This window comes from Rhynchophorus ferrugineus, unplaced genomic scaffold (genome assembly GCF_030347505.1).
Source record: "Rhynchophorus ferrugineus isolate W39M unplaced genomic scaffold, kcgeb_rfMv2 rfM10, whole genome shotgun sequence".
NCBI lineage: Eukaryota > Metazoa > Arthropoda > Insecta > Coleoptera > Curculionidae > Rhynchophorus > Rhynchophorus ferrugineus.
The window spans coordinates 6,547-28,633 of record NW_027472589.1 but is presented as its reverse complement, the minus strand read 5'-3'; the positions used below and the strand labels follow the sequence as shown (position 1 = coordinate 28,633).

The following is a 22,087-nucleotide window of genomic DNA, read 5'->3' as shown; positions in this document are numbered from 1 at the left end:
TTTGCGATAATTCAGCGGAGGCAACCGTTTAAACACCCGAGGGGCGTGGTGGGGGGGGGGTTAGGTTATTGAAACGACGAATTGAAACATATCACATTTTTATTTCTCTTAAACATGATAACATGCCCATTTCTGATATGTTATAGAAAACCACACAAAATGTGAGAAAACATATAGATTTTCAAGTAGAAAAATACATAGTCAAAGAGTAGGAAACGCAACGGCGCGGCGTCCGCGTGTCGTCGCCGGGAGGCGTTGACGGTTGCGAGCGGCAAGCGCGCCGCGTGTGTCCGACCGGCGGACGCGGCGCCTCCGTTTCAGAGTAAAACGTCTAATTATCATGGAACGAGCATAATACGGTACGATGTCGATTGTTGCAAGGTGGCTTGCGACAGTCGTCCCGTCCGAGCGCCGGAGGGGGCGCGGGGCCGATCGCCGACGCGCGGAGCGGTTCTTCCACATTTTGAGATTTTCTTTTACATTGAAATTGATATATAATTCCGCGTCCCTTGAATAGAAACTCTCCTCAGTCACATTTATTAATATGGAATATATCTGTCGACCTATTTACACCGAATAGTAGAAACATTTCAATATACAAATATTCTCCCTCTGCGTATATCTCTTAAATATCTTTATAATCTTTTTGATATGGTATAATTGAGAATTGGCGATCGTTAAAAATATACACACAATTATTCACTAGGGGTATACATTTCATTTCTGTACCTAAACATAAAGGAGGACATGCACGTACATCGATGGAAACGTAGACGTTAGAGATTGTCGGATTGGATTGTTAGGAACGATGTAAATCATCTAAAAAAATAGTCGAGGCTCGTTCGAGAGGAACGCTCGTCGTGTCTTGCGGGGAAAAGGAAATCCCTGTAAATATAACGCCTCTTGGAAAAATACGACGGCGCGCGGCTAAAAGTAAGCGAGCGTGTTAATCCCTTGGAAGCGATCTCCTAATGACCCTGTATACATTCTCATTGGCTGTTTTCTCAACTGAAAAACAGAAATCATGAAAAACGTGGGTTACGAAGGGCCGTCGCGCGGCTCCCGCCAGAGGCAGAGGCCGCGAGCGCCCTCGGCCGACGGCCCCCGCGGTCTCTGCTTCCTCCTTCTCTTCTGCTCTCAACCGGGACCGGCGGAAAACGACGGGACACGGTTCGGATGTGTTCGCGCGACGCGAGGTGCGGTAAAAAGGAAAAATGGGAAACGCCCTACGAATACAACCGTCACAAATATACGAATGTAAATATATGAATTTGTGTCAGTTCTCGGGCCGGGCCGGCCGAGGGGTTGATCTTGTTTCTATCTTTTCAATATAGTAATAATTGTAGCGAAAATACGCGTTTATGAAAAATATGAAGTTGTATAATTGCTTAATCTCACAACATGTAATTGTTTTTAAATAGGCGATTGTCAGACAAAGTCGTAAAGAATATCTTACTATACAGTGTCGTGTTAAAATTACAAGGCTGAAAAAGACACACTTATTGTTAGGGGCGAGCCCATCCATCTTCGAAGGCCGCGCCGGCAAAGATGGATGGATGGCCGAGTTATAGAAACATACACGTAATATTGACTGCTGGAGGTAAGTTTCCATAGAAAAATTAGGAAGCGTATCTTATTTAACGGGAAGTTCTGGTCGGCCTTTGGTGCGCCTGACGCGAATTAGTCTCGAGACTTTTTCTATGAAAACTTGCGCGCATCTACGGACCTACTCTCTCTCGCCCCGGGGGCGGCGGCACCTCGGGCTACTCAACACCTACACATAGACAAACAGCACGTGGGACAGACAGACGGACAGAGGGCCGGCGGCGTCCAGCGGCCAAACCCGATGGCGGCAGTCGACGGGGGCGGGGTCTGTTTGGTGGAGCGATGGGCCGGGGGTTGGTCGGATGGTCCGATAGTGGTGGTGGTGGTGGTGGTGGAGATGGTGGCGGGAGGAAAAGGCGACGGGGCGGCGAAGGGCCGTCGCGTCTACTGACGGCCGCCGAACAGCTGGTACTGAAACAGCAGAAGCAATGACAGGTGCGCGCGCAGCGGTGGAGCCCGTCGGTCCCGGCCGGACCGAAGCGGGAGCGCTACAACTACCATCCAGACTTACACAAGCGAACGGCAGGAGCGCCGCTGCTCCTGCGAGAGCCCGCAGCAGCCGGGCACGCCGCGGTCCGCGTCCGACGGCAACGCGCGTGCAATTCAAACAGGCGATGGGGTGAGATGTGGGTGGGCGGCGGGGGGCGGTGAACGATCGATCGAGTCGGTGAGGTAATGAGTGGGCGAGTGAGTGAGTGAGTGAGTGAGTGGCGAGTGAGCGAGCGAGTAAAAGAGAGAGAAAGTAGGAGTCGTTACCGGTAGTCTGGGGCGGCAGTGGCGGCGGCGTAGGGGCGGCTGCGGCGTCGACTCAGCTCAGCGTAATATTGAGGGAGGGGCACTTGCGGACGGGGGCGGGGGGCGCGGACCCCGCCGCCGCCCGGCCTGCCCCGCGTGGCGGTGGTGTGGGTGGGAGCCTTACCATGCCGGATCCGAGCTGCTGCAGAAGGCCGCTGCTGCCGCCCTGTGAGCCGCCGAGGGCGGCGGACGGCCGCCGCGACGATCGTATCGACTGCATGCTGCTGCTCAGGAGGAACGGAACACTGCTGCTGGTGTTTGGCATGGATCCGCCCTGCAACACGGCGATAGATCAGAGGCCGCGAGTCGCGCCGTCTCCGACGATGCTACTTACAATCATGCTCCGGGCAAGCTAAGCAAAACAGATTCGATTAGTGTTGGTCTCTGGCGCAGTACGCAGACAAATGGCTGACAAAGAGAAGGGCGGCCGTGAGAGGCTGCCGGGCCGTCGGCTCGAGGGCCCCCCTCCGGGGAGGCGAGCCGACGCCCCGGCGGCCGGCCGGGGAACGGGCTGGGTATGAATGTATGCAACTGGGCGTACAGCACGAGTTGTGGTTTCGTTAGCGCCTCGATGATGTGAAGTATTGGCATTTCATGTGGATACAGGTAGAAGCTGCGGAACGGCCATGCCGGCGCGCGCCCCTTCGCCGCGCCTCCCCCTTGGCAATTCGGTGCAGTGAGCGCGCAGTGGGGGAGGGGGGCACCGGCATCGCCGTTCGCGATGAGGTCGCACGTCAGTAAAGTGGGGTGGATGAGTACATCGATTGAGTTTTGTGACTTACATATGACGTTGAAGGCACCGAAAGGCTCGAGCCCTCTCGGGACACCGAGCAGTACCCGAATCCGCCCTGTGGGCCAACCAGCACGTGTTCAGTATAAAGTGTAGAAATAAATTGTCGGGCCCCGCACCCGGAGTCGCCCGCCGAGACACGCGTGCGAGTCCGAGTGGTGGCCGCGATCGGTTCTGTTGTTACATGTTTCATGTTCGTTTTGGTTGTATGTCTTCGGCGAAAGAGCGACCGGGCGGAGGCCAGAATAACTCGCGGTTAAGTATCGCGGCAACCGTCGCTCAGATCGCTCTTTCCTTTCGATTTATCAGCGATGGGACACTCACCGTGGGCGGGGAGAGGTTCACCGTGGAGCCTCTCCGTTCCTGCGGGCCGATACTGGAGTGTCGTCGAATGGGCAGACCCCCGCCGGGCGTGCCGCCGGGAGACGATGCGCACGATGGCGCTATCCGGATCTTGGGGGTCATCAAGGTGTTGTCCGACAATCGTCTGTTGGGGAAAGCGTTGGCAACCCTCAAGAAATTGCTGTCGGGCGACGAGGGCGATCCTCCGAACCACCAACCGCCGAGGATGCCACCTGCAACAGAAGCATTATGAACCACTTATTCGTACTAATGATCGCCCATTGGTCGCATCTCGACCACACTACATTCACTTTATGTTTTAATTATTATAGTTAATTGTATTAATTAGTGTTATAAAAGGATCGAGTAAAACAATATTATGAATTTCACAGGTTTTCGATCCCGAACACTGACTCGCCCTAATATTGTTTTCATTTATTGAGTTTTATATCTAAACATGCTTTTTGATATTATTTTTCTACAGCATAGGTGTGCGAACATGAAAATGAAATGACAATATAAGGGTACTTATATTAAATCTCAATAAATATCATAACCAAATATCAATAAACTTAAAATGGTACAGTACTAAAAATTATGACAAAAGAACTAAAATTAAGATTATTTGTAAATCTATGACTTCAGAGCACCAAATATAATAATATAAGTATATATGATAAATATTATTTACTTAATTGCTCCAATTATATATAAAAATTCTTTCTTTTAAACAACAAATCAAGTAAAATAGCAATTGAGAAAAAACATATGTTACTCTATAAACATCTTGAAATGTATAATTTATTCTTTATGTAGCATCATCATCATAAATTTATCCGTAAGGATTTGCATTCAAAAAAAAATAAAGCACGGTGTATTTGATAAAAGAGTAAACAACATGCCTCTAGACTTACCTGTGGAGTTTTTCCTCTGCATATCCTCCGCGCTGGAGGTCTTTCGCTGCTCTATCCTCAAATTGGGTATGTTGAAGGGTGGTACGTGCATGTTGTCAGAACTGTACTGGTGGCGAAGCGGCCGGTGACGCTCCGGGCTTGGCAGAGACAAGTTGTCCAGCTTCAGCTTATTGCGCTGATTGCGGTCGATCTGATCCAGCATGTCTTGCAGCACCTCGATGAGCACGGTAAACTGCTCGAGGTTCAGCGACGGGTTGACGGTTTGCGGCAACAGCGACGGCATCACCTTGGTGGCCATCAGATTGACGCTCAGTCCATACTTTTTGTCGCTCAGCATTAACCGGTAGATGTCTGCAAGGAAGAAGCCGTGAAATGCTCTCGACTGCGAAACTCCTCAAACAAAATCACTTACTGACGACTCTGAGGGTGATCATCGGGTCAGATAGGCGAATTTCGTACAACAGTGGCATCACCTCGTCTATGATTTGCGACTTGTCCAGGCGATCCAAGCTGCGCTCAATACACGACAACACGTTGGATACTAGCTTCAGGTCGTTTTGGTTCTTCTCGTAAATCACCTTTATTTTGGGCAGGATGATTCGCTTAATGGACGCCTCGTCCAAATATTCTGACACATTCGTCACTGCGATCAGGGCCGCGTTCTGTACCAGAACAAACAGATGACGGAGGGCTCGTGCATTAGTTTAGTCTTTGTCCGCTATTTTACCTGAACTTGAATCGTAGTGCCGTCCAGGGCGTTGTACAGCATCGGTAGTACCTCAGTTTGCACTTCCTCTCGCGGCGTCTTCTCCAGTATGATGTGCAGGTTCTCCAAGATGGTGACCGCCGCCTGCACAGTTTTGGGCGCTTGAAAGACGGTCCTCAACGATGACACGATAACGTTTTCGTAATCTTTCACGGACGACTCCTGCACCATGTACAGGACTGGCTGCAAAACGGACGCCAGCACTTCCTGAGATCTCATCTCTTGTTGCAGCGAAGGCCACACATGCTGGTACCACAGTTTCTGAAAATTTAGCTTGTAAGTGTGTCGAATCAGCGGGCGGAGCTCACCTTGGGAATGTAGGGGAGGGCGTCCTTGAGGGTGTTGCGGTAAAAATGGTTCTTCTGCGTGGGGTCCTTCATCATTATCGTATCCAGAAACTGCAGAGCGTGAACGGTGGGGTCGCTATGTCGTGCAAACAAATATATATGGAAGATTCGGCATATGATTGTGCCGTGCGTTTACTCACTCGAAATATTTGATGAGAACCAGCAGTTGAGCAGTTGGTCTCTGCCGCGTGTCCTTGCTCAGCAGTCTGACGGTGGCCTCCTGGAGCGGGACGGGAATTCTGGGCAAGATGTTGTGGACTTGGTCTTCGAGCTGAAATGGCGTTCGTGAGGCTTCGATGGGGAGCAAGCATTGCACTTACCAGCTCCAGCTGCTTCGTGTACGACGAACTCGAGTTGTTGGCTTGGATGAGCGGGCGTCCCTGGTTGAAGATTGCGCACAACACCATGCCCAAGGAAAACATGTCACTCAGGATGCTGCACACTGACTGCGTCTGCGATTCGGGCGCTGGAAATCGTCTCCCGATTAATTTTGTTTTTAGGCGGAACTTGCAGTCTGACGTCAATTAGCGCCCTTTCGGCATCGCAGACATCGTTTCAATTATCCTCGTTTTGGCCTTTCTCCGTCGTTCTCCAGATAGAGAACGTAATTTCGGAGTAATTCGAGCTCCGGCCGAATTAATGTACTCGTTAATTTTAATCCGCTCCGGCCGATGCGCGACTCGCTCGCACCGTTTTGTTTTTTTGCCGCGAAACCGAGAGGCCGCCGTAGCGTAACGACCGATTCAGGACGGGCCGCCGTTCCCACGTTCACGCAGGAAGGCCGCCTAATTGGAACGTATTCTAATTCGCTCCGTCGCCCGAACCCTTCTCGTTCCGGTAACGAGGAGCGGCTTCGACGCGAGTTTCATTCGCGTGAAATACGGTTATGCTTACCGATATAGTCCAGGTTGGGTTGCGCCATCTTAGACAGTCGAGACGTCCACGGCTGACAGGGTACGGGTTCTACGCCGTCCACGTCGTTGACTTTCTCGGTAAACTCCAGCCCCGCCAATTTCCACGTACCCCGCCTCGTCACCAAAATGCTGGCCGGACACACGTTGCGGTGGATGATGTGTCCGGAAAAATGCAGGAACGAGAGCGCCTCCGTTATCTGCAACACAAGCGCCACTGCATTCGGGCTCGCGTTGCGTGTTTGCTACGTACCTGAAGAATGCCGTACTTGTACTCGATGTCTAGAAAAGAATATTCTCTCAAGAAGACGCCGGGTCTGGCCGGCTGCTGTATACCGCCGGGGGAAGAACTGACCGTCGCGGCCTCTTGAAAGGCCAAGATGTTGGCTAGACTGGCGTAAATGTGTTCCGAGGCAAAGGCGAGCGTGTCCGGGCACTCCTCCACCGGATGAAGCACGTGCAGGACCTACAAGCGGCGGCCGGTAAGAGACAACCGCCTTAAGGCACGTAACAAGACGAATCCTACCTTGGGGTGGCGGTACCTTTCCAGCTGCCTGACGGAGTTGCGCAGTATTTCGGTGACGGTCTCCTTCCGTTTGGGTTTGTGCAGTTTCTCAGCGCACTTCTTCTCGAATATAAAAATGGAGCATTCCTGACGGGCCCAGAACAAAAGGCGGCTGTAGGACGCCATACTCTCGCTGCGCTCACTTACCTTGCCGTCGCTCTTCCGGTAGGCGTCGTGTATCTTCCAGATCAGCTCGGGACCGGCGTTGGCCACCTGTTTGCCGATCTCGAAGTACTGACCGATGGGGTTGGACTCGATGGCGGGGGTTTGGCCCCCGCCGCCTCCGCTCCTCAGCTTGGAGAACATGGCAGCTGCGGGCACCCGGTGGGACGGCGCTGACGGGTTACATGACGTGCCCGTCGGCGCCCCGAAGAAGGACGCCCGGTCTAGTAGACGAAACGTTGTACGGGGACTTCACCTGAGACGGAACCAAGAACGACGGCACCCATCGCGTCTCCGGTGCTGCAACAATTCATTTGGCATCGATAACAATCCCATTGGATTTAGTCGCAACGTCGAGGGACGAGACGATATAAGTTGGCACACAATTTAGGAATGTCGCCGCGAAACAACGGCCCCATTCGCGAATGCGTTGACAAAAGACGCTCCGGACGCGATGACTCGCGTACGTCAACGCCGACGTCGAGACCAAAGATAACAAAGATACGTTTCCGACGGCCGATTCGTCGGCAAAGCTGCGTTTCCGACAGTCGCTCTTCCGTCCCAAACCTGCGACAGGCATCGACTCGATTTATTTATTTTCCCTTGATGATTATAACCGACGTCGCCGACCGTCTATTTTAGTACTTTGCCCCGTGTCTCGGCCGACTGTAATAAACGTTAAAAGCCGTTAATTAGGCGGTCGCGTGTGCCGTCGAATTACCCCCGATACTTGTTGAACGCGGTTTCGCGTGTCGTGTCGGCGCGAATTCAAATGATTAGCAGCAAGAGGGGTCCGCTTAAAGAACGTCCAGCGCGCCATTCTCGCTAATAAACAAATAAATACGCGCGTCGGACGACGGAGGGGGTCGCCCACAGACTGTCGAACTTCGTTAGGGAGAGATTTGCCCTCGTCAGTCCGCCTCCGGGGTTCTATTTTTGTCCCTCGGTCCCCTCGAGTCGCCCGATTCCCGCAAGGTTACGTCGCAAGAGGGGGTCGCGGAGGGAGAAGCCGACTCGTCGCCCCTTTCTGCCGCTTCCTCTCGTCCGAATCGTGCACATGTGGATGGAGATGTCTACCCTCCCTCGTCTTAAATCGCCCCCGTTTCTCTTTGAAGTTTTTCCCCGAATCGTATCGTTTCTCGGATGGACGAACGCCGATCGCTATCGACAGGTCGCTACCGCCGGCCGCGCGATCCCTTCCCTATCGATTTAAATTCGATACAATCATGTCGTCGATAAATATCGCGCCGAAACGAGTCGAGTCGCTCTCACCCTTCCGTTTGTTTTTACGGGGTAAGCGGCAGCCGCCCGTGGAGCCCGACGATCGCAACAATGTTTACCTCTCGTCGACCGAACACTCGCTGGCATGCATGCATTCGAACGGGACTTACCTTTTAGGCCTCAGCGGGCGCTCGCAGTCTCGTCCATCGGTGCGGTACGTCGACAGTTGCAAGTCTGCTTGTGCGGTCGATTTTTTCGGTAGCAAAATGGTAAACTAAAGACTCACTGGGGCCATGATGTTTTCCGACGTAGAAGATGCAACAACCGGGCCGTCGCCGGACCTCGCACTACCTGTTGAGACGGCCGGGACCCGCACCTGGGGGAACTGCGCGCACGCGCCCTCCTCCCCACCTGCTGGCCCGGATTTCCACCGACGCGGCGTCGAAGTAGGCCGTTCGGCGTCGCATTCCCCCTGAAATGGGTCACGGCGATCTATAAAACTCTCGATCTCTTGCCGATGACGTTCCGGCGATCGAGCGCCCGTCGTCAACGACTCGAAGGACCGAATAATTTCGTTGGGTTTTTGATTTGCAATAATTGCTGTGACCGCATAGGCGGCCATTCGTTTGTTTGTAAGCGTCGGATTTCGTGCCCGAACTAGTCTCTGCTTCTTGGATTTTTTTACGTTCTCGCCGACTAGTAATAGCAAATTAAAACAAAATCTATAAATGTCCTTTCTATGGTTACGCGGAGATATTTATTGAATATTATTGCCGCTGTCACTCTGACACAGATTAATGGCGAATTTTTGGCTGGCGGCTTTTCTTTTTCGGGTCGTGTATCCGTCGGCGATCCTCCTAGGTAAGGGTCCCCTGTTAAGAGACTCAATTTCACCGTCGCCCTATTTCCAGCCGTCTACATTCGACCCACGGTGTCCAGCTATGTGTACATGTTGCTCGGGTTGTATATGCCGTTTTTTTCGGTGCCCACGCCGATGTCGATGGCTCGAGCCACCGGTACCTACCTGAAGATATCGCTGATAACGTGCCTTTTAATTTGCTTGGCCATCGTCGGATTTTACTTTGTCCTGTATTTTCCGCGGTCCGGTAGTTATAACCTCGAGGTACCCGTCCGCTCGAGCATAGACGACGAATTCTTTTGTGTTTTGTTGTTGTTGTAGAATTGTAGTTCCTTGGAGATATTCTTGCGGACATTTGGTGTGGTGGAATTTCGAAATTTGCCTCTGGGTGATGCCATTGCCTGGCTTTTACCGGGTAGGATTAGTTCCGAGATCGGCCCGACGTTTATTTTTTCTATGTTTTCAGATCCGCTCATGCTGTTGACCGTTCTTGCGTTGTATTTCTTTCTGCAAAAACTCACTCACGATAGCGCGATGACGCGCAACGCCAGCGGAGTGGAGGACGAAGACAGATCGGAGCTGCACGTGAAGCAATACGTCTCCATTATGGCCAGCGTCGGTAAGTGGTTCCCTTCTAGCGAGCGAATTTTCCATGATTTTTCATCCTTTCTTGCAGCCAAATACTTGCTTACGTTTCTGGTTTGTGTCTCTGCCATCTGTAGAGTGTCGGTCTTCGGATTGATCTACTTCTTCGTGTTCTTGTGTTTTCTGACGCACTGGGCCGTGTATCGACCGTTTAGCAAATTCTTCGCGAGGATGGCGGCCGTTCTGGTGCCCGTCGTGTTCCTCCACGTGTCCGCCATCATATTTTACCAGTTTCAATACTTCAATCAGCACGAGGCCTTGGGCAGGAAACGATTGCTTACCAGGTTCGCTAGGTACTACGATACGCCGCTCGGCACTCGACAACTTGGAACGTTTTAGGTTAATTCAGCTGTACCCCTACAAGACCATGCTCAGCTGTCAAGATCCTCGGCTATTCAAGACGTATTTCAAGAGCGGCTTCACTGCGGGTCTGTTGGCCATCCTGTTCGTCATGTACATAATGTGCGTGCTTCTCACCAGGCACATCCTCAAAGCGCAGGTAAGTGCTTACGACGACGTTACGGGACGAGACAGTGTAGGGCTTTGCGTTAGGATGGCTTTTGGAACTTTGTGTGGGCCTTTTTGCGACGCGAGAGGCAGAGGGGCGCTGTCGGTAAGTGGCGATTTCTTCTGCGAAAGATGCAACAGAAAATGGCCGAGGAGCAGGTGAGCGTCGTGTTTCAGGCTGAGCACTCGATCATTTTTCGTATCCGAAGTGTGTGTCAGCAAAGTTTACTGTACGTCATCACCAAATCGTACCTGACTGCAAATTTTATCATGATGGTGAGTCCCTTGCGCGCCAGCTTGCTTTCATTTCAATTCCGACGCAGCGATTGTAGGTGTGGTCCATAACGTACGTCGGCTGGAAGAGCCTCATCCTGTTGGTGTGGGCCAACATTATGTGGCTCACGCCCAGCGAGCAGAAGTTGATGCTGCGGACTAGTCCTTTTCTGATCCTCTACATCTGGTTCGTGCTCATCACCAACTACCTTTACTCGTTCAGCCTATCGGAACAGGAGCTGCCCCGCTACGTCGGTTTCCTCAAACTGTCTTCGGGCAGCAGCACGACAAGCCTCAGATGGTTGCACCTGCTCGTTCAGTCCCTCTTCTCTGTCATCATCTTTTCCACGATGCGACAGTACCGACTGGAACGTGTGAAGAAGAAGGAGAGGGAGGAGCTGGCCGAGATTATGGGACCGCAACAGTCTACGGCCGAGACCAGTAAGTAGGGACGCGATCTTGCCACCGGCGACCGTACGCATTTCCTATTGCAGCGTTTGCATCCGCGTGGCCCAAGTCTGCCATTTTCCAGAGCACCGGTTTCTTCTTCACCAAGTGGATCTCGCTGCTTTGGATCTGGTTGGTGGTGGTCCTGATGTTTATCTTAGCCTATTGGGGAACCGTCAACCTCATAAAGCTGGTGCAGGCGGCGTTCGGAATATTGCTCGTCCTGTCTTTTCAAGTACGTAAGTACCACCTGAATATTACGAATGTCTCCGTCTCTGTACCGCTTCAGTTGTGCCCGTTCCACTTTTGGAAGCGCTGCTTGCCCGTCTACTGGTGGGTGCTGATTGTGTATTCCGTCGTCAACTTGATCTTTCTGTACTTGTACGAGGTGCGACTCACGCAGCGCTTCTTGAACCGTTTCGTAGCCTCCAGCGAGCAGTAAGCGCTCCGCGCCACTCGTCCCGTTTCCCGTGATCGCAACGTTTCGGTTCCAGGTTCGCCCGCTTCGGTATCGAGTCGCACGACATCAGCAGCCGTTTCATAATCCTGGTGATTCCGCTGGTCTTCCAGTTGGCCATAGTCATCCAGAAGAATTACCTACAAAAACATTTCGACAAATTTACGTCGCCCCTCCTCGAGGAGGACTACGCATCGGAATCGCCGGACGCCCGTAAGGAACGTTAATTGCCACCATCCAAGATGATGCGTATCTTTGTCGTTTCAGAGAGGGGCTGGAAAAAAGTCATCGTCCTGAGCATGCGGTTCAAGAACCTGCTGTTTCACGTCCTGGAGCTGCACCTTCCGAAGTTGCTGCTGCTGTTGGGGTGGTGCGCGTGCGTGTTCGACATGTGCGCCTTCAATTTTGTCTTTGCTGTGCTGCTGACCATCAGCTGCTTCTACAGCCGCGTGGTGGCCGTACCGGTGCTCTACACCATGTCCGCCTGGAACCTGCTTCTGATCATGGCGCGAACGCTCTACACGCACCTGTACCGGAACCATCACCGATGGGATTTTGTGGGCCACTACGTAGGAGGGCGTCGTAGCCGCTCGATGGCCTCCGTTGACGAAGCCTCTGTTGCAGGTCAGGAACGGCCTTAATCACTCCGTGGTGCTGAATTCGGCCGAGTGGTTGGGCTTTCGCCAGTCGCAGTTCGGTTGGCGGTACGTCGACTTTGAGGGCATCAAGTGGTCGTTCGTGCTGGCGGCCGCCGTGTCGCTGTACCGAGTCGTCGGACTGCGACAGCGCCACTACCGTCTCGCTCGGGGCGTGTCCACGCGGATGCCCGAAACGCTGTTTCCCGACGTCGACTATCGAAACTGCCACGACAGCACCGGGAACATGATCAGGTTCCTGGTCAACTACGGGTACTACCGTTTCGGAATTGAGGTAATAAAGGGAGGCCTCTCGAGACCGTTCGTCCACTGCCTGATTATAAACGAATGGTTCTTTGTCGCATCCTTTAGCTGAGCGCCATCGTGGCCACCATCGTCCTCTACGTGCGGATGGATCTGTTCTCTATAATCATCTCGATTTTCCTGTTGGTGCTGCTGGGAAGGCCCAGGCGGTTCGTGATCAAGATGTGGTTCGTGGTGATGCTGTTGCTGCTAGTGATGGTGCCGTTCCAATACTTAATGACTTTGGGCTTTTGGCCCACCTTTTGGGACAGTAACGAGAGCGTCGCTTCCGTAGCCGCGACTCTTACCTCCGCCTTCTGTTTCAGACACGCTGACACTCTACTGGAACGCCAACGATACCATGATCCGGGTGCAGCAGTTCATCAACCAGATGAACCTGGTGCATCCTCCCAAGGCCAAGAAGCTGATTTTCGATTTTTTATTATTGCTCTGCATGTCCAGGCAGTGGAGAGCGTTCCGGTTGGAGCGGACGTGGGCCGGGGCTGACTTTGCCGGCGGCAACAACGAGGACGTGTCCGCGACGATCGACGACCCCAACGTCGCCAATCCGGTGCCGGACTTTGTTGGCAAAACCAGGTGCCGTGCGACAGAGGGCGCTGTCGCCGTCCCTCGACTGATTTCTCTTTTTTCTTACTTACAGGAACTCGTTGGACGTGTACAAGTACCTGATTTTCGTCAGCTGGTTCTACGTTGCTCTGCTGTCCACCTTCTTCGCGGGAACCATGCGGCCCACCATCTATTCCTTCGGTTACATAATAGGCTCGTTCCTGCTGCTCTGGGAAGGTCAAGACATGTTCCTTCGTCCGCCCCGCAGCATCATCTTCAGATGGAACCTGCTTCTCTACTATAACGTGTTCATCATGTTGTTCATCACGCTGACGCAGATCTTCGGGTGCATCCTCGTCTTCCATATCGAAAACAAATATTGCAGGATCATGAGGTAGAGGAAATGGGACCCCCAACCGCAGCATCACTCTTCTGTTGCGCAGGTTACTCTCTCTGGGCTGCGTCGACGATCTGGGAATGTTTAGCGGCATCGCCGGCCTGACCGTCAACTCGACCTGCAACGTGGACAAGCAGCGGCTGGGGGTGGGCTGGGACTGCGTCTGCTTCTGCTTCCTGATCATTCAGCACCGTATCTTCAAGTCGTACTATTTCTTCCATCTCGTGCGAGACGCCAAGGCTCAGGCGGTGTTGGCCGACAGAGGTGTTGCCCTTTGCGCCGAGTGGGTGTTCGTATTTTCATCATTGAATCAATTTTGAATTGTAGGCGCCGTTCTGATCGAGCAGTTCCGACAGACACAGAGGCAGACGCTGGACGCGGAGCGCAAGGCGATGATCTCCAACATCGACATAAAGCTGCTGAAGATAAAGAAGAATCGCCAGCAGATCGACGGTAAATTCTCATATCTCTCTCTCTCTCTCTCTCTCTCTCTCTCTCTCTCTCTCTCTCCTCTCTCCCCCTTTCTCTCGGTGTGTTCGACTCTTTAGTTACGCTGTCGTGTGGGAACAGAAATCAGGGCCGGCAACTACGCGGGATTCGACGACCTGGAGCGGGAACTCAACATTCCGCTGATCCCGTCCAAGACGCAGATCGTCGATGCGGATTTCGACCCCAGCGATCCCATGTTCTTCACGGAGGTAAGACGGGCGGCCTCGGAGTTAGTTGTCTTGAACACTTCTTCTGTTGCAGTTCCTGACGATGGCCATACAAGTGGATGCGTCCAGCGTGTTGCAGGAGCGCAGAGCGCGGCGGAGACGCAAGAGAGACGCGACTTCGGCCACGCCATCGACGCAAGAGGCCGCGAGCACGAGCCTCGACCAGGACTCCTGGCAACCCGCAGGTCTTTGAGGGACGCTCCCCGCGAGTCTGGCTCGTTGATTGTGTGTTTTTTTTAATTCAGCCTGGATGAGGAAACCGGCGGAGGCGGGGGAATTCCTGCTGGGGATGGCGGAGGGCGGCGTCGTGTCGATCACGGCCTTGTTGAACCACTCGACGCGCTCGTTCAGGCGGGTGCTGGCCGAAGTCAACGTGGAGAAGGCGTTCATGAAGGTAAAGCGCGTAATTAACGTGAATCGTGACCACGTCCGTTGCCTCTGCAGGAAAACCCGCAATACATCACGGGAGAGAGAGTCGGTTTGAATCAAGTGTGGCACCCGACTGCCCGCCTTTCCCCGCCGCCCCTGAATAATTCGTAAGTCGAAGGCCGCGACGACCAGTGGTGGAGCGTCTCCGTTTTTTGCCGTCGACTCTGTTTCTGTTTTCAGGGCGTCGCAGGCCGCGCACCGTCCGACCGCTTACGAGGCGTCCATCTACGTCAAGTTGGCGATGGCCCTGTGGTACTGGTTCCTGTGCTACTCGGAGTGGTTGTGCTATTTCTGCATCGTGATGCGACAAGTGTTTCGCTCCGACTTTATCTCGTTGCCGCTGCTGCTGATGGTGTTTTGCTGGGGCTCGTTGTCGATGCCGAAACCGTCCAAGACCTTCTGGGTGACCAGCATCGCCTACGTGCTGGTGAGTGGGGCCGCCGCGGGGCGCGCCCCTTCCCCGGCGCTCACGTCACGTCTGTTGCAGATCATGTTGCTGATTTGCAACTTTTTCGTCATGGACGTCGTGGACTGGAACGCGTACCAGTTCGAGAACAACAAGTTCTATCCGCCCACCATCATCGGCTTGCGGCGCAACATCAACACCACCTTCAACATCGTCATGTTGAGCGTGCTGCTCTTCCACAGGTATCTAGTATCGGGACTTTTGGGCGTTGTTGGACGTTTGCTGTTGCAGGTCGTTGTTGCAGTCGTTGGGGTTGTGGAAGTCGGTTGCGCACAGGACCGTCAAGTTGCTGGACGATGGCGATTACGAGCTCAAGAATCGGGCGCTGTGGCCCGTCCCGAGCAGGTATCGAGTACGACGGCTTTGCCGACGTCCTCCAACTAACGGTCGGAACTTTCAGGGGACAGACGGGGACAGGGACGCGGACCTACACCGTAAGCAGCACGCAAGTTCCCTTGAGCGACTACTTTCCACAGTCGCTGATGCACGGGTAAAATCGACGACATGCGCCCCCCGGTTAAGCCGGTCCCCCGTAAACTTGGCATTTTCCGTTACAGAATTCAGAAATACGCCGAACAGTTTCGTCTCTTCACCCAACAGCTGCTGTTCCCGTCGTCCACGCAGCTTCCCGTAGACGTGTACACGCCCATGTTCCTCTGCGACCTCATCAACCTCTTTATCGTATCGTTCTTCTTCTACGCCTTCGTGGTAGGGATCGCAAAGAGGAGCCGTGGCCCGACCACGTTGACCAACTGTCGCTGTTGCAGGGCGAGGGAGAGACGCTGGGCTTCGTGGGATTCTTAAAGTTCAACCGCGTGCCAATCTCCTTCATCAGCGTGTTCCTGTGCCTGTTCGGCCTCATGGTGTTCGACAGGTGGATCTACAAGGGCCGAAGGCGCTTCGTCAAGATTCTGTTCCACTTCTTCCAGGTGATTGCGTTCCACATCTGGTTCTTCGTGCTGTACCCGATGGTGACGCAAAAGTGGGGTCATCGCCCTCGTCTCCGATTCTCTCACTCGGCTTTTGCTTTCCAGGACGTTCAACAGGACGCCGCCCGTGCAGGTGTTCTACGTACTCAAATGCCTCTACTTCCTGTTCTCCGCCTACCAGATCCGCAACGGCTACCCGCTGCTGACGTCGTTTCACTGCCTGTGGAGCGGCTACACCCTCTTCCACCGGTTCGCCTTCAAGATGTACATCCTCATCCCGTACCTGTTTGAGATGCGTTCGCTGCTGGACTGGACGTGCACCGATTCGTGTCTGGGGGTGTCGCAGTGGTTCAAGATGGAGGACATCACCAACAACATATTCGAGCAGATGGTAGCGGTGGTGAGGCGTAGGTGGCACCCGTTCTTCATTTTCGGTCGTTGGTCTAGTGCGAGCGCAACTTTGAGCTGCTCACCGACAAGGGCTCGGGCAAGCGCAAGAACCGGAAGATCAAGTACCTGATCGGCGGCACTCTGTTCGTTCTGCTGACGCTCACCCTCATCCTGCCCTTCCTGCTGTTCTCACTGAGTGACACGGTGGGCGTGACCACGCGCCCCGCCCGCCTGAAGATGAGCGTCTTCCTGGGCACCGAATATCCCATCTTCCACGCCTACGCCCACGGCAAGACCGTCACGGTGTAAGTACTGCGGCATCCGCAGCCTCCGTTCCTCCCACCCTCCGTCACCCTCTCACTTCCGCCAGGTTCAACCAGAATTTGTACATGAACCTCACCAAGACCTTCAACAACATTGAAATGGTTAAGAGCGTCTTCAGCACCTTCCAGCCCGAAGACATCATCGCCGCCAGCTGGTCGCGCTTCAGCCTGACCACGTGGGACATGTCGCCGAGCAGGTTCGAGGAATTCGTGTCCAGGGTGGGAGACGGTAAGTCGGCGCCAATCGAAAAGCGCAAAGACTAGATTGAGACGACGTGCCTCGCAGACAAAGAACCGCTGTTTGCGCGCCTTACCATCGAATACTTACATCAAGGCCACGGCGGCGACAAGAAGGAAAAGACGTTCGGACAGACGTCGTACGCGCTGGCCCCCGAAGAGCGCGACCACCTGCTGCAGATGTTGACCAACGCGTCGGCCACGGAGCCCGTCTTTATTCCCGCGGTGCTGCCCAAGTTCCTGCAGATCGACAAGGAGGGCAAACCCACATCGCTGCCCATGATGGAGCTCATCAGCGACAGTAAGTAGTCGACATTTTCCCGTTCCATCCGGTGTCACTCTTTCATTCGACAGAATACAGCCACGGGTACGAAAGCGACAAGACGGACGACGAAGAGGACGACGACGACGACGCGCGCGCAGACTCGACCAGTTTTAGAAGCCTGCTGGTGGCCCTGCAGAGAGACTCCAACAAGTATTGGTGAGTTTTGCGTTTGCGGTCGTTCCAGTTTGTTTTTGCTGATCGTTTTTTCTTTCGTTCGTCGGGCCATAGGTGGGAGATGCAGGAGTACTGTTCGGAACAGGACGAAAATTACCAGTTCTACCTTAAGGATCTCGTCATGAACACCTGCGACAACATCGTGGTGTACGTGTTCAACGAAAAGGTCTTCTCCTCAACCATTTCCTACGTAACGGCCAGCGGGTGAGTTCTGGCGACCAACACTTCCCTTTCCGTCGCCCTTACTCGTTCCGTTGCAGGATCCTGGGCATGTACCTGATCTACTTCATGATTATCTTCTCGCTGATCCGCGAGATGATGATCAAGGCGGAAGAGATATGGATCGAAGACATCCCCAACCCGGAGGTGTTGCTGAGGGTTAGTCGTCCGTCGTCACGAAGGCGGCTTTTGCGGTTGTTTGTTTCGCGCGTTAATCGATACCGAGAACCGCTCTCGGCGTCGGTTAACGACGAAACACTTCGATTCTCGAAATGATCGACTGTCGTTGTCGTTGCAGAAATGCCTGGAAGTTTACGTCGCCAGGGACATTGGCAATTTCGAGTTGGAGGAGGAAATATTCGAGGAGCTGGTGTTTATCATGCGCTCTCGCGAGATCTGCATCCGATTAACCAAAGAAGTTTAAGATTGTTTTCGTTAATACCGTTCCTAGTCTTTGTAAGCGTTTTCTTTGTTTTACATTGTTAAATAAACAGGTTTGGCGTTTCAATGGCGATTATTTATAACCGTGACATTAGCGATTCGATCGCCGCCGCCGCCGCCGCAGATTCTCCGCAAAGGCCATAAAAAAGGATTAACAGGTTTTCAGGTGTCATCGTCGAGATCGTTTTGTTGATTCTCGTCGATGGGAGCGATTTTTAGGGCGGAAGCGGCCGTCGGGGCCTTTCAGTCCAACCCAATGGTAAATCTAATCGCGTCCCATTTAATATTCGCATCTCGCAACATCTAAAACCGCATACGCGATGACTGGCCGATCGATATTTGGCGGGAATTCCGGCGGCCAGCGCTCGCGCCGGAATCGAATCACATTTAAAATTAAATCCATATAAAAAATATGCGAGAAGAAAAAACAATATGTTTGTGGTATACGATGCACTGTGACTGGTTAATTATATAATAAAGAGAATCGTGACCGAACATCACAATTCCGCGTAAATTTTTACGTCGGCGGCCGACTATAAATGGGGCAACTCGATCCGGAACCACAGATCGCTGTGAACCATGAGGCGACACGCAGTACACGGAGCCGTTCTGGTCTGTTGGTGGGCCGTCGTTCTGGCCGGGGCCAGGGCCGGAGACACCGAGGACAAGGTCTACCTAGTTAGCGACTTGCAGGGACGCAAACCCGAGGGCGGCGACGGGGACAAGGGCGTCCTGCTGACCAAGCCCATCCCGCTGGACTCGGCCGGCGACGGGATCTACTTCAAACCGGCAAAAGGAACCAAAGTGCAAGGACAGGTACGCGTTAGTTCTCTCGTCCCTCTCGTCCTTCATCCTTCGTTGTTGTCGTTTCAGCATTTCGCGGTGTTGCCGCCATCAGAGGGTAAACCACGCAGCAGGAGGTACAGCAAGGGGTCGAGCTACAGCGGCAGCTATGGCGGCGGTTCCGGTGGCGGCTTCGGTGGAGGCTTCGGAGCAGGTGGAGGCGGCGGTGGGGGAGGAGGCGGCGGAGGTGGCTTTGGCGGCGGCGGCGCTTTGGGCGGCATCGAAGGCCTAGGCGGGTTCTTGAGCCAGTTGGCCGGCGGAAAGGGCGGCGGTAAGTACGATCGGCGTGCGTTGTAGTGTAGCGGCTGCAGCATTTCCAGTTTCCATTCGTTTCGGTAGGTTTCGGGGCAGGATTTGGCGGCGGCGCCGGAGGTGGAGGCGGCGCGGGTGGCGGCGGTGGATTCTCAGGTTGGAGGTAATTTTTCATCGCGTCGGTCAATCTGACGGTTGGTTTTTCGCTTACAGGTGGTTCGTCAGGAGGACACGGCGGTAGCGGAGGCGGAGGTGAGGGTGAGGTGAAACGAGCGCCTTGACGGAATGAAAACTTTAAATTTGCAGGAGCCGGTGGCGGTTTGGGCGGAGGATTAGGCGGAGGATTAGGCGGCGGATTAGGTGGCGGACTCGGAGGAGGAGGAGGAGGAGGTAAGGGCGTAATTGATGCGGGTCTGTTAATTATTTTTCCACCATAACCTCATTGCAGCCGGACATTCGGGAAGTGGAGGCGGCGGCTTTGCAGGTGGCAGCTCCGGCGGATTCGGAGGAGGTGAGTCGAGTGGACGTTTTGCAATAGCATTTATGTTAAATCGAAATAATTTTGCAGCAGGCAGTGGTGTCGGAGGCGGCCACGGCGGCGGAACCGGTTCGTACTTCATTATTCGGAATATTTCAAACTCGACGTGTACATTGTTTTACTTTTAACCCATAGGTGGCGGTGGCGGCAGTGGTTCCGACGGCTTTGCGACCGGTGAGTGTGTAAACTTGGAATCGTTTTGTTTTCAAACTGCGATTCGAACAGTTTCAATATCGATTTGCTTCTTTTTCAGGTCAGGTCACAGTCATTGGAGGCGGTAAAGGAAGTGGCGGCGGTGGGCTTGGAGGCGGCGCCGGTGGAGGACTCGGAGGAGGATTCGGGGGTGCCGGAAGTGGACACGGCGGTAGTGCCGGCGGAGGATTTGGCGGTTCTAGCGGCGGAGGTTTCGGAGGAGCAGGAGGAGCTGGTGCCGGCCACGGTGGAAGCTCTGGTGGAGGATTCGGCGGCTCTAGTGGGGGAGGTTCTTCCGGAGGATTCGGCGGCTCCGGTGCCGGACTCGGTGGAGGATTTGGCGGAGCAGGGGGAGCTGGTGCCGGCCACGGTGGAAGCTCAGGTGGAGGATTCGGCGGCTCTAGTGGGGGAGGTTCTTCCGGAGGATTCGGCGGCTCCGGTGGCGGTGCCGGAGGTGGACTCGGTGGAGGATTTGGAGGAGCAGGGGGGGCTGGTGCCGGCCATGGTGGAAGCTCTGGAGGAGGATTCGGCGGCCCCGGTGGGGGCGGTTTCGGAGGCGCTGGCGGTAAGGGCGGCGGCACCGGAGGTGGTTCCGGCGGAGGATTTGGCGGATCGACTGGTGGCGGATTTGGAGGCTCAAGCGGAGGTGGATACGGAGGAGCAGGTGGTGGTGGCGCCGGCGGCGGACTCGGAGGAGGGTTCGGAGGTGCCGGTGGTGCTGGAGGCGGACACGGCGGTAGTTCCGGCGGAGGATTTGGTGGATCTAGCGGAGGAGGATTCGGGGGCTTAGGAGGAGGAAAAGGAGGAGGCTTTGGAGGAGGACTTGGCGGTGGTCTGGGTGGAGGAGCCGGTGGCGGCGCGGGAAGCCACAGCGGCGGTTTCGGAGGATCCGGATCGAGTGCAGCCGGTGGAGGACTTGGTGGTTCAGGAGGTACCTGGTGTTAGTACGAAATAAAGGGTTTGATAGGAAAGGAACCATTTCTTTTAGGTTATGGTGGAAGCGGCGGTTGTTCCAGCGGCTGCGGTGGCAAAGGTGGAGGCGGAGGAGGAGCCTTCGCTACGGCCAGCGCGTCAGCCTCGGCGTCCGCAAAAAGTAGTAGCTAGTAAGTTTATTGTTGCCGGTTTGAATGGGTTTATTGATTTGCTCAATTTTTCAGCGGCAGATGAGATTATTCTTTTAGGTCCACAGTGTTTTAAGGCTCACGTTGCACTGTTTTGAACGATTGGCAATAAACTTGTTCGCACGTTAAACTTTTGTGTATTTTGCTCCCCGTCAATATAATCCGCCTTCCTAATTTCCTTCCACATTTTTCATGCTACTCTGTGCAATTTCGTTATTAACACATGCCATATTTTATGGCTTACCATCGATGTCATTTTTGCTTCACTTAAGTAATTTTAAATAATTTTATAAATATACCAAGCCAATTAATAGCAACACTGTTGGAGTACGCAGGCAAAAACATTGAACTGTATGAAACTCTCGATTTTAACAAAATGAAAGCTAGAATAATTAATGCAAGTCTAAAAATATGGCATTTTATCACTTTTGTTACAAAAATGTTTGTCTGTACCTAATCTGTCTGTTCCTAGTACAGACTTGTATACGTTGAAGCAATTAGGTGATTGAAGGATATATGTAACTGTAATTGTAGGAAATAAAATTATTTTCTATAATGTGAAACTTATTTCATAAAATGAAAGAAATTATTAATTTACAAAGTCAACATTTGATAAAGTCGTATGTGTAAATATAAAATAATAATACTTAGAAATTAAAATATTTGCCTTCTTGATAATTTTCCACGTTTCAATATCATATTTGTTAGTTTAGATCATTGCGTCAATATATTAAACGTACAGATTACAATGATATTGATATTGATAAGTAGACATTTGAACTACGTTAAATTGTTATACATATAAAATTCACATGTCACAATGTTCGTTTCCATACTCCTCAGAAACGGCTTGACCGATTGTTATGAAATTTTGTATGAATATTCAGTAGATCTGAGAATCGACTACTGTCTATTTTTCAAACCCCTAAGTGATAAGGGGTGTCCACCTCAAAATTTATTTTTTTTATATTTATTTTCTAAATG

At 53.0% G+C, this 22,087-nt stretch overlaps 3 protein-coding genes across 17 annotated transcripts in view; 2 read left to right on the top strand and 1 right to left on the bottom strand.

Annotated features, from left to right (window-relative positions):
* The window catches only part of LOC143204221 (piezo-type mechanosensitive ion channel component), a 31,771-nt gene extending 13,620 nt beyond the window's left edge, over positions 1 to 18,151 (top strand). Inside the window, exons 1-36 of one of the 4 annotated variants that reach the window (XM_076416727.1) lie at positions 9,078 to 9,279; positions 9,330 to 9,541; positions 9,599 to 9,692; positions 9,744 to 9,896; positions 9,954 to 10,206; positions 10,262 to 10,421; positions 10,475 to 10,705; positions 10,762 to 11,143; positions 11,197 to 11,384; positions 11,439 to 11,587; positions 11,644 to 11,819; positions 11,874 to 12,175; positions 12,231 to 12,536; positions 12,614 to 12,815; positions 12,871 to 13,141; positions 13,206 to 13,505; positions 13,555 to 13,772; positions 13,836 to 13,961; positions 14,079 to 14,206; positions 14,259 to 14,409; positions 14,470 to 14,618; positions 14,669 to 14,760; positions 14,834 to 15,080; positions 15,141 to 15,301; positions 15,351 to 15,464; positions 15,520 to 15,609; positions 15,677 to 15,827; positions 15,887 to 16,101; positions 16,154 to 16,439; positions 16,496 to 16,743; positions 16,809 to 16,990; positions 17,048 to 17,299; positions 17,353 to 17,479; positions 17,552 to 17,701; positions 17,758 to 17,875; positions 18,015 to 18,151. In XM_076416727.1, coding sequence (XP_076272842.1) covers positions 9,216 to 9,279; positions 9,330 to 9,541; positions 9,599 to 9,692; positions 9,744 to 9,896; positions 9,954 to 10,206; positions 10,262 to 10,421; positions 10,475 to 10,705; positions 10,762 to 11,143; positions 11,197 to 11,384; positions 11,439 to 11,587; positions 11,644 to 11,819; positions 11,874 to 12,175; positions 12,231 to 12,536; positions 12,614 to 12,815; positions 12,871 to 13,141; positions 13,206 to 13,505; positions 13,555 to 13,772; positions 13,836 to 13,961; positions 14,079 to 14,206; positions 14,259 to 14,409; positions 14,470 to 14,618; positions 14,669 to 14,760; positions 14,834 to 15,080; positions 15,141 to 15,301; positions 15,351 to 15,464; positions 15,520 to 15,609; positions 15,677 to 15,827; positions 15,887 to 16,101; positions 16,154 to 16,439; positions 16,496 to 16,743; positions 16,809 to 16,990; positions 17,048 to 17,299; positions 17,353 to 17,479; positions 17,552 to 17,701; positions 17,758 to 17,875; positions 18,015 to 18,140 — 6,774 coding nt within the window. In that variant the 5' untranslated portion in view covers positions 9,078 to 9,215 and the 3' untranslated portion in view covers positions 18,141 to 18,151. Of the gene's footprint in view, positions 1 to 9,077; positions 9,280 to 9,329; positions 9,542 to 9,598; positions 9,693 to 9,743; positions 9,897 to 9,953; positions 10,207 to 10,261; positions 10,422 to 10,474; positions 10,706 to 10,752; positions 11,144 to 11,196; positions 11,385 to 11,438; positions 11,588 to 11,643; positions 11,820 to 11,873; positions 12,176 to 12,230; positions 12,537 to 12,613; positions 12,816 to 12,870; positions 13,142 to 13,205; positions 13,506 to 13,554; positions 13,773 to 13,835; positions 13,962 to 14,078; positions 14,207 to 14,258; positions 14,410 to 14,469; positions 14,619 to 14,668; positions 14,761 to 14,833; positions 15,302 to 15,350; positions 15,465 to 15,519; positions 15,610 to 15,676; positions 15,828 to 15,886; positions 16,102 to 16,153; positions 16,440 to 16,495; positions 16,744 to 16,808; positions 16,991 to 17,047; positions 17,300 to 17,352; positions 17,480 to 17,551; positions 17,702 to 17,757; positions 17,876 to 18,014 lie in introns of those variants that run through there. The other 3 variants (XM_076416726.1, XM_076416729.1, XM_076416730.1) reach the window with 3 other exon arrangements.
* On the bottom strand, positions 82 to 8,731 carry bma (SCY1-like protein bma). 10 transcript variants are annotated; one of them, XR_013007548.1, is made up of 16 exons: positions 8,589 to 8,731; positions 7,183 to 7,497; positions 6,997 to 7,122; positions 6,724 to 6,936; positions 6,454 to 6,670; positions 5,880 to 6,025; positions 5,700 to 5,830; positions 5,521 to 5,635; positions 5,174 to 5,473; positions 4,859 to 5,108; positions 4,447 to 4,797; positions 3,515 to 3,765; positions 3,183 to 3,248; positions 2,735 to 2,752; positions 2,362 to 2,674; positions 82 to 2,016 (listed from the first exon to the last, which is right to left on the bottom strand). XR_013007548.1 is itself a non-coding variant. In XM_076416731.1 (16 exons), the coding sequence occupies exons 2-16, from the start codon at positions 7,339 to 7,341 to the stop codon at positions 928 to 930; spliced, it is 2,574 nt and encodes an 857-aa protein (XP_076272846.1). In that variant the 5' UTR covers positions 7,342 to 7,497; positions 8,589 to 8,731; the 3' UTR covers positions 790 to 927. The 10 variants fall into 10 exon arrangements, 8 of the variants coding, with proteins under 8 accessions (XP_076272850.1, XP_076272846.1, XP_076272847.1 ...); XM_076416731.1 differs by having other exon boundaries at positions 790 to 1,008; positions 2,525 to 2,674; XM_076416733.1 differs by having other exon boundaries at positions 1,854 to 2,016; positions 2,525 to 2,674.
* A 130-nt stretch (positions 18,152 to 18,281) lies between the features above and the next one.
* LOC143204226 (uncharacterized) lies at positions 18,282 to 21,233 on the top strand. Of its 3 annotated transcripts, none has more exons than XM_076416746.1 (11): positions 18,282 to 18,973; positions 19,031 to 19,271; positions 19,340 to 19,408; positions 19,466 to 19,504; positions 19,559 to 19,642; positions 19,701 to 19,763; positions 19,821 to 19,859; positions 19,926 to 19,964; positions 20,044 to 20,913; positions 20,971 to 21,085; positions 21,140 to 21,233. In XM_076416746.1, exons 1-11 carry the CDS (start codon positions 18,737 to 18,739, stop codon positions 21,147 to 21,149), a joined length of 1,806 nt encoding a protein of 601 aa, XP_076272861.1. In that variant the 5' UTR covers positions 18,282 to 18,736; the 3' UTR covers positions 21,150 to 21,233. The 3 variants fall into 3 exon arrangements, with proteins under 3 accessions (XP_076272861.1, XP_076272863.1, XP_076272862.1); XM_076416748.1 differs by having other exon boundaries at positions 18,707 to 18,973; positions 19,559 to 19,636; XM_076416747.1 differs by having other exon boundaries at positions 18,707 to 18,973; positions 19,559 to 19,639.
* The last annotated feature ends 854 nt before the right edge of the window (positions 21,234 to 22,087 follow it).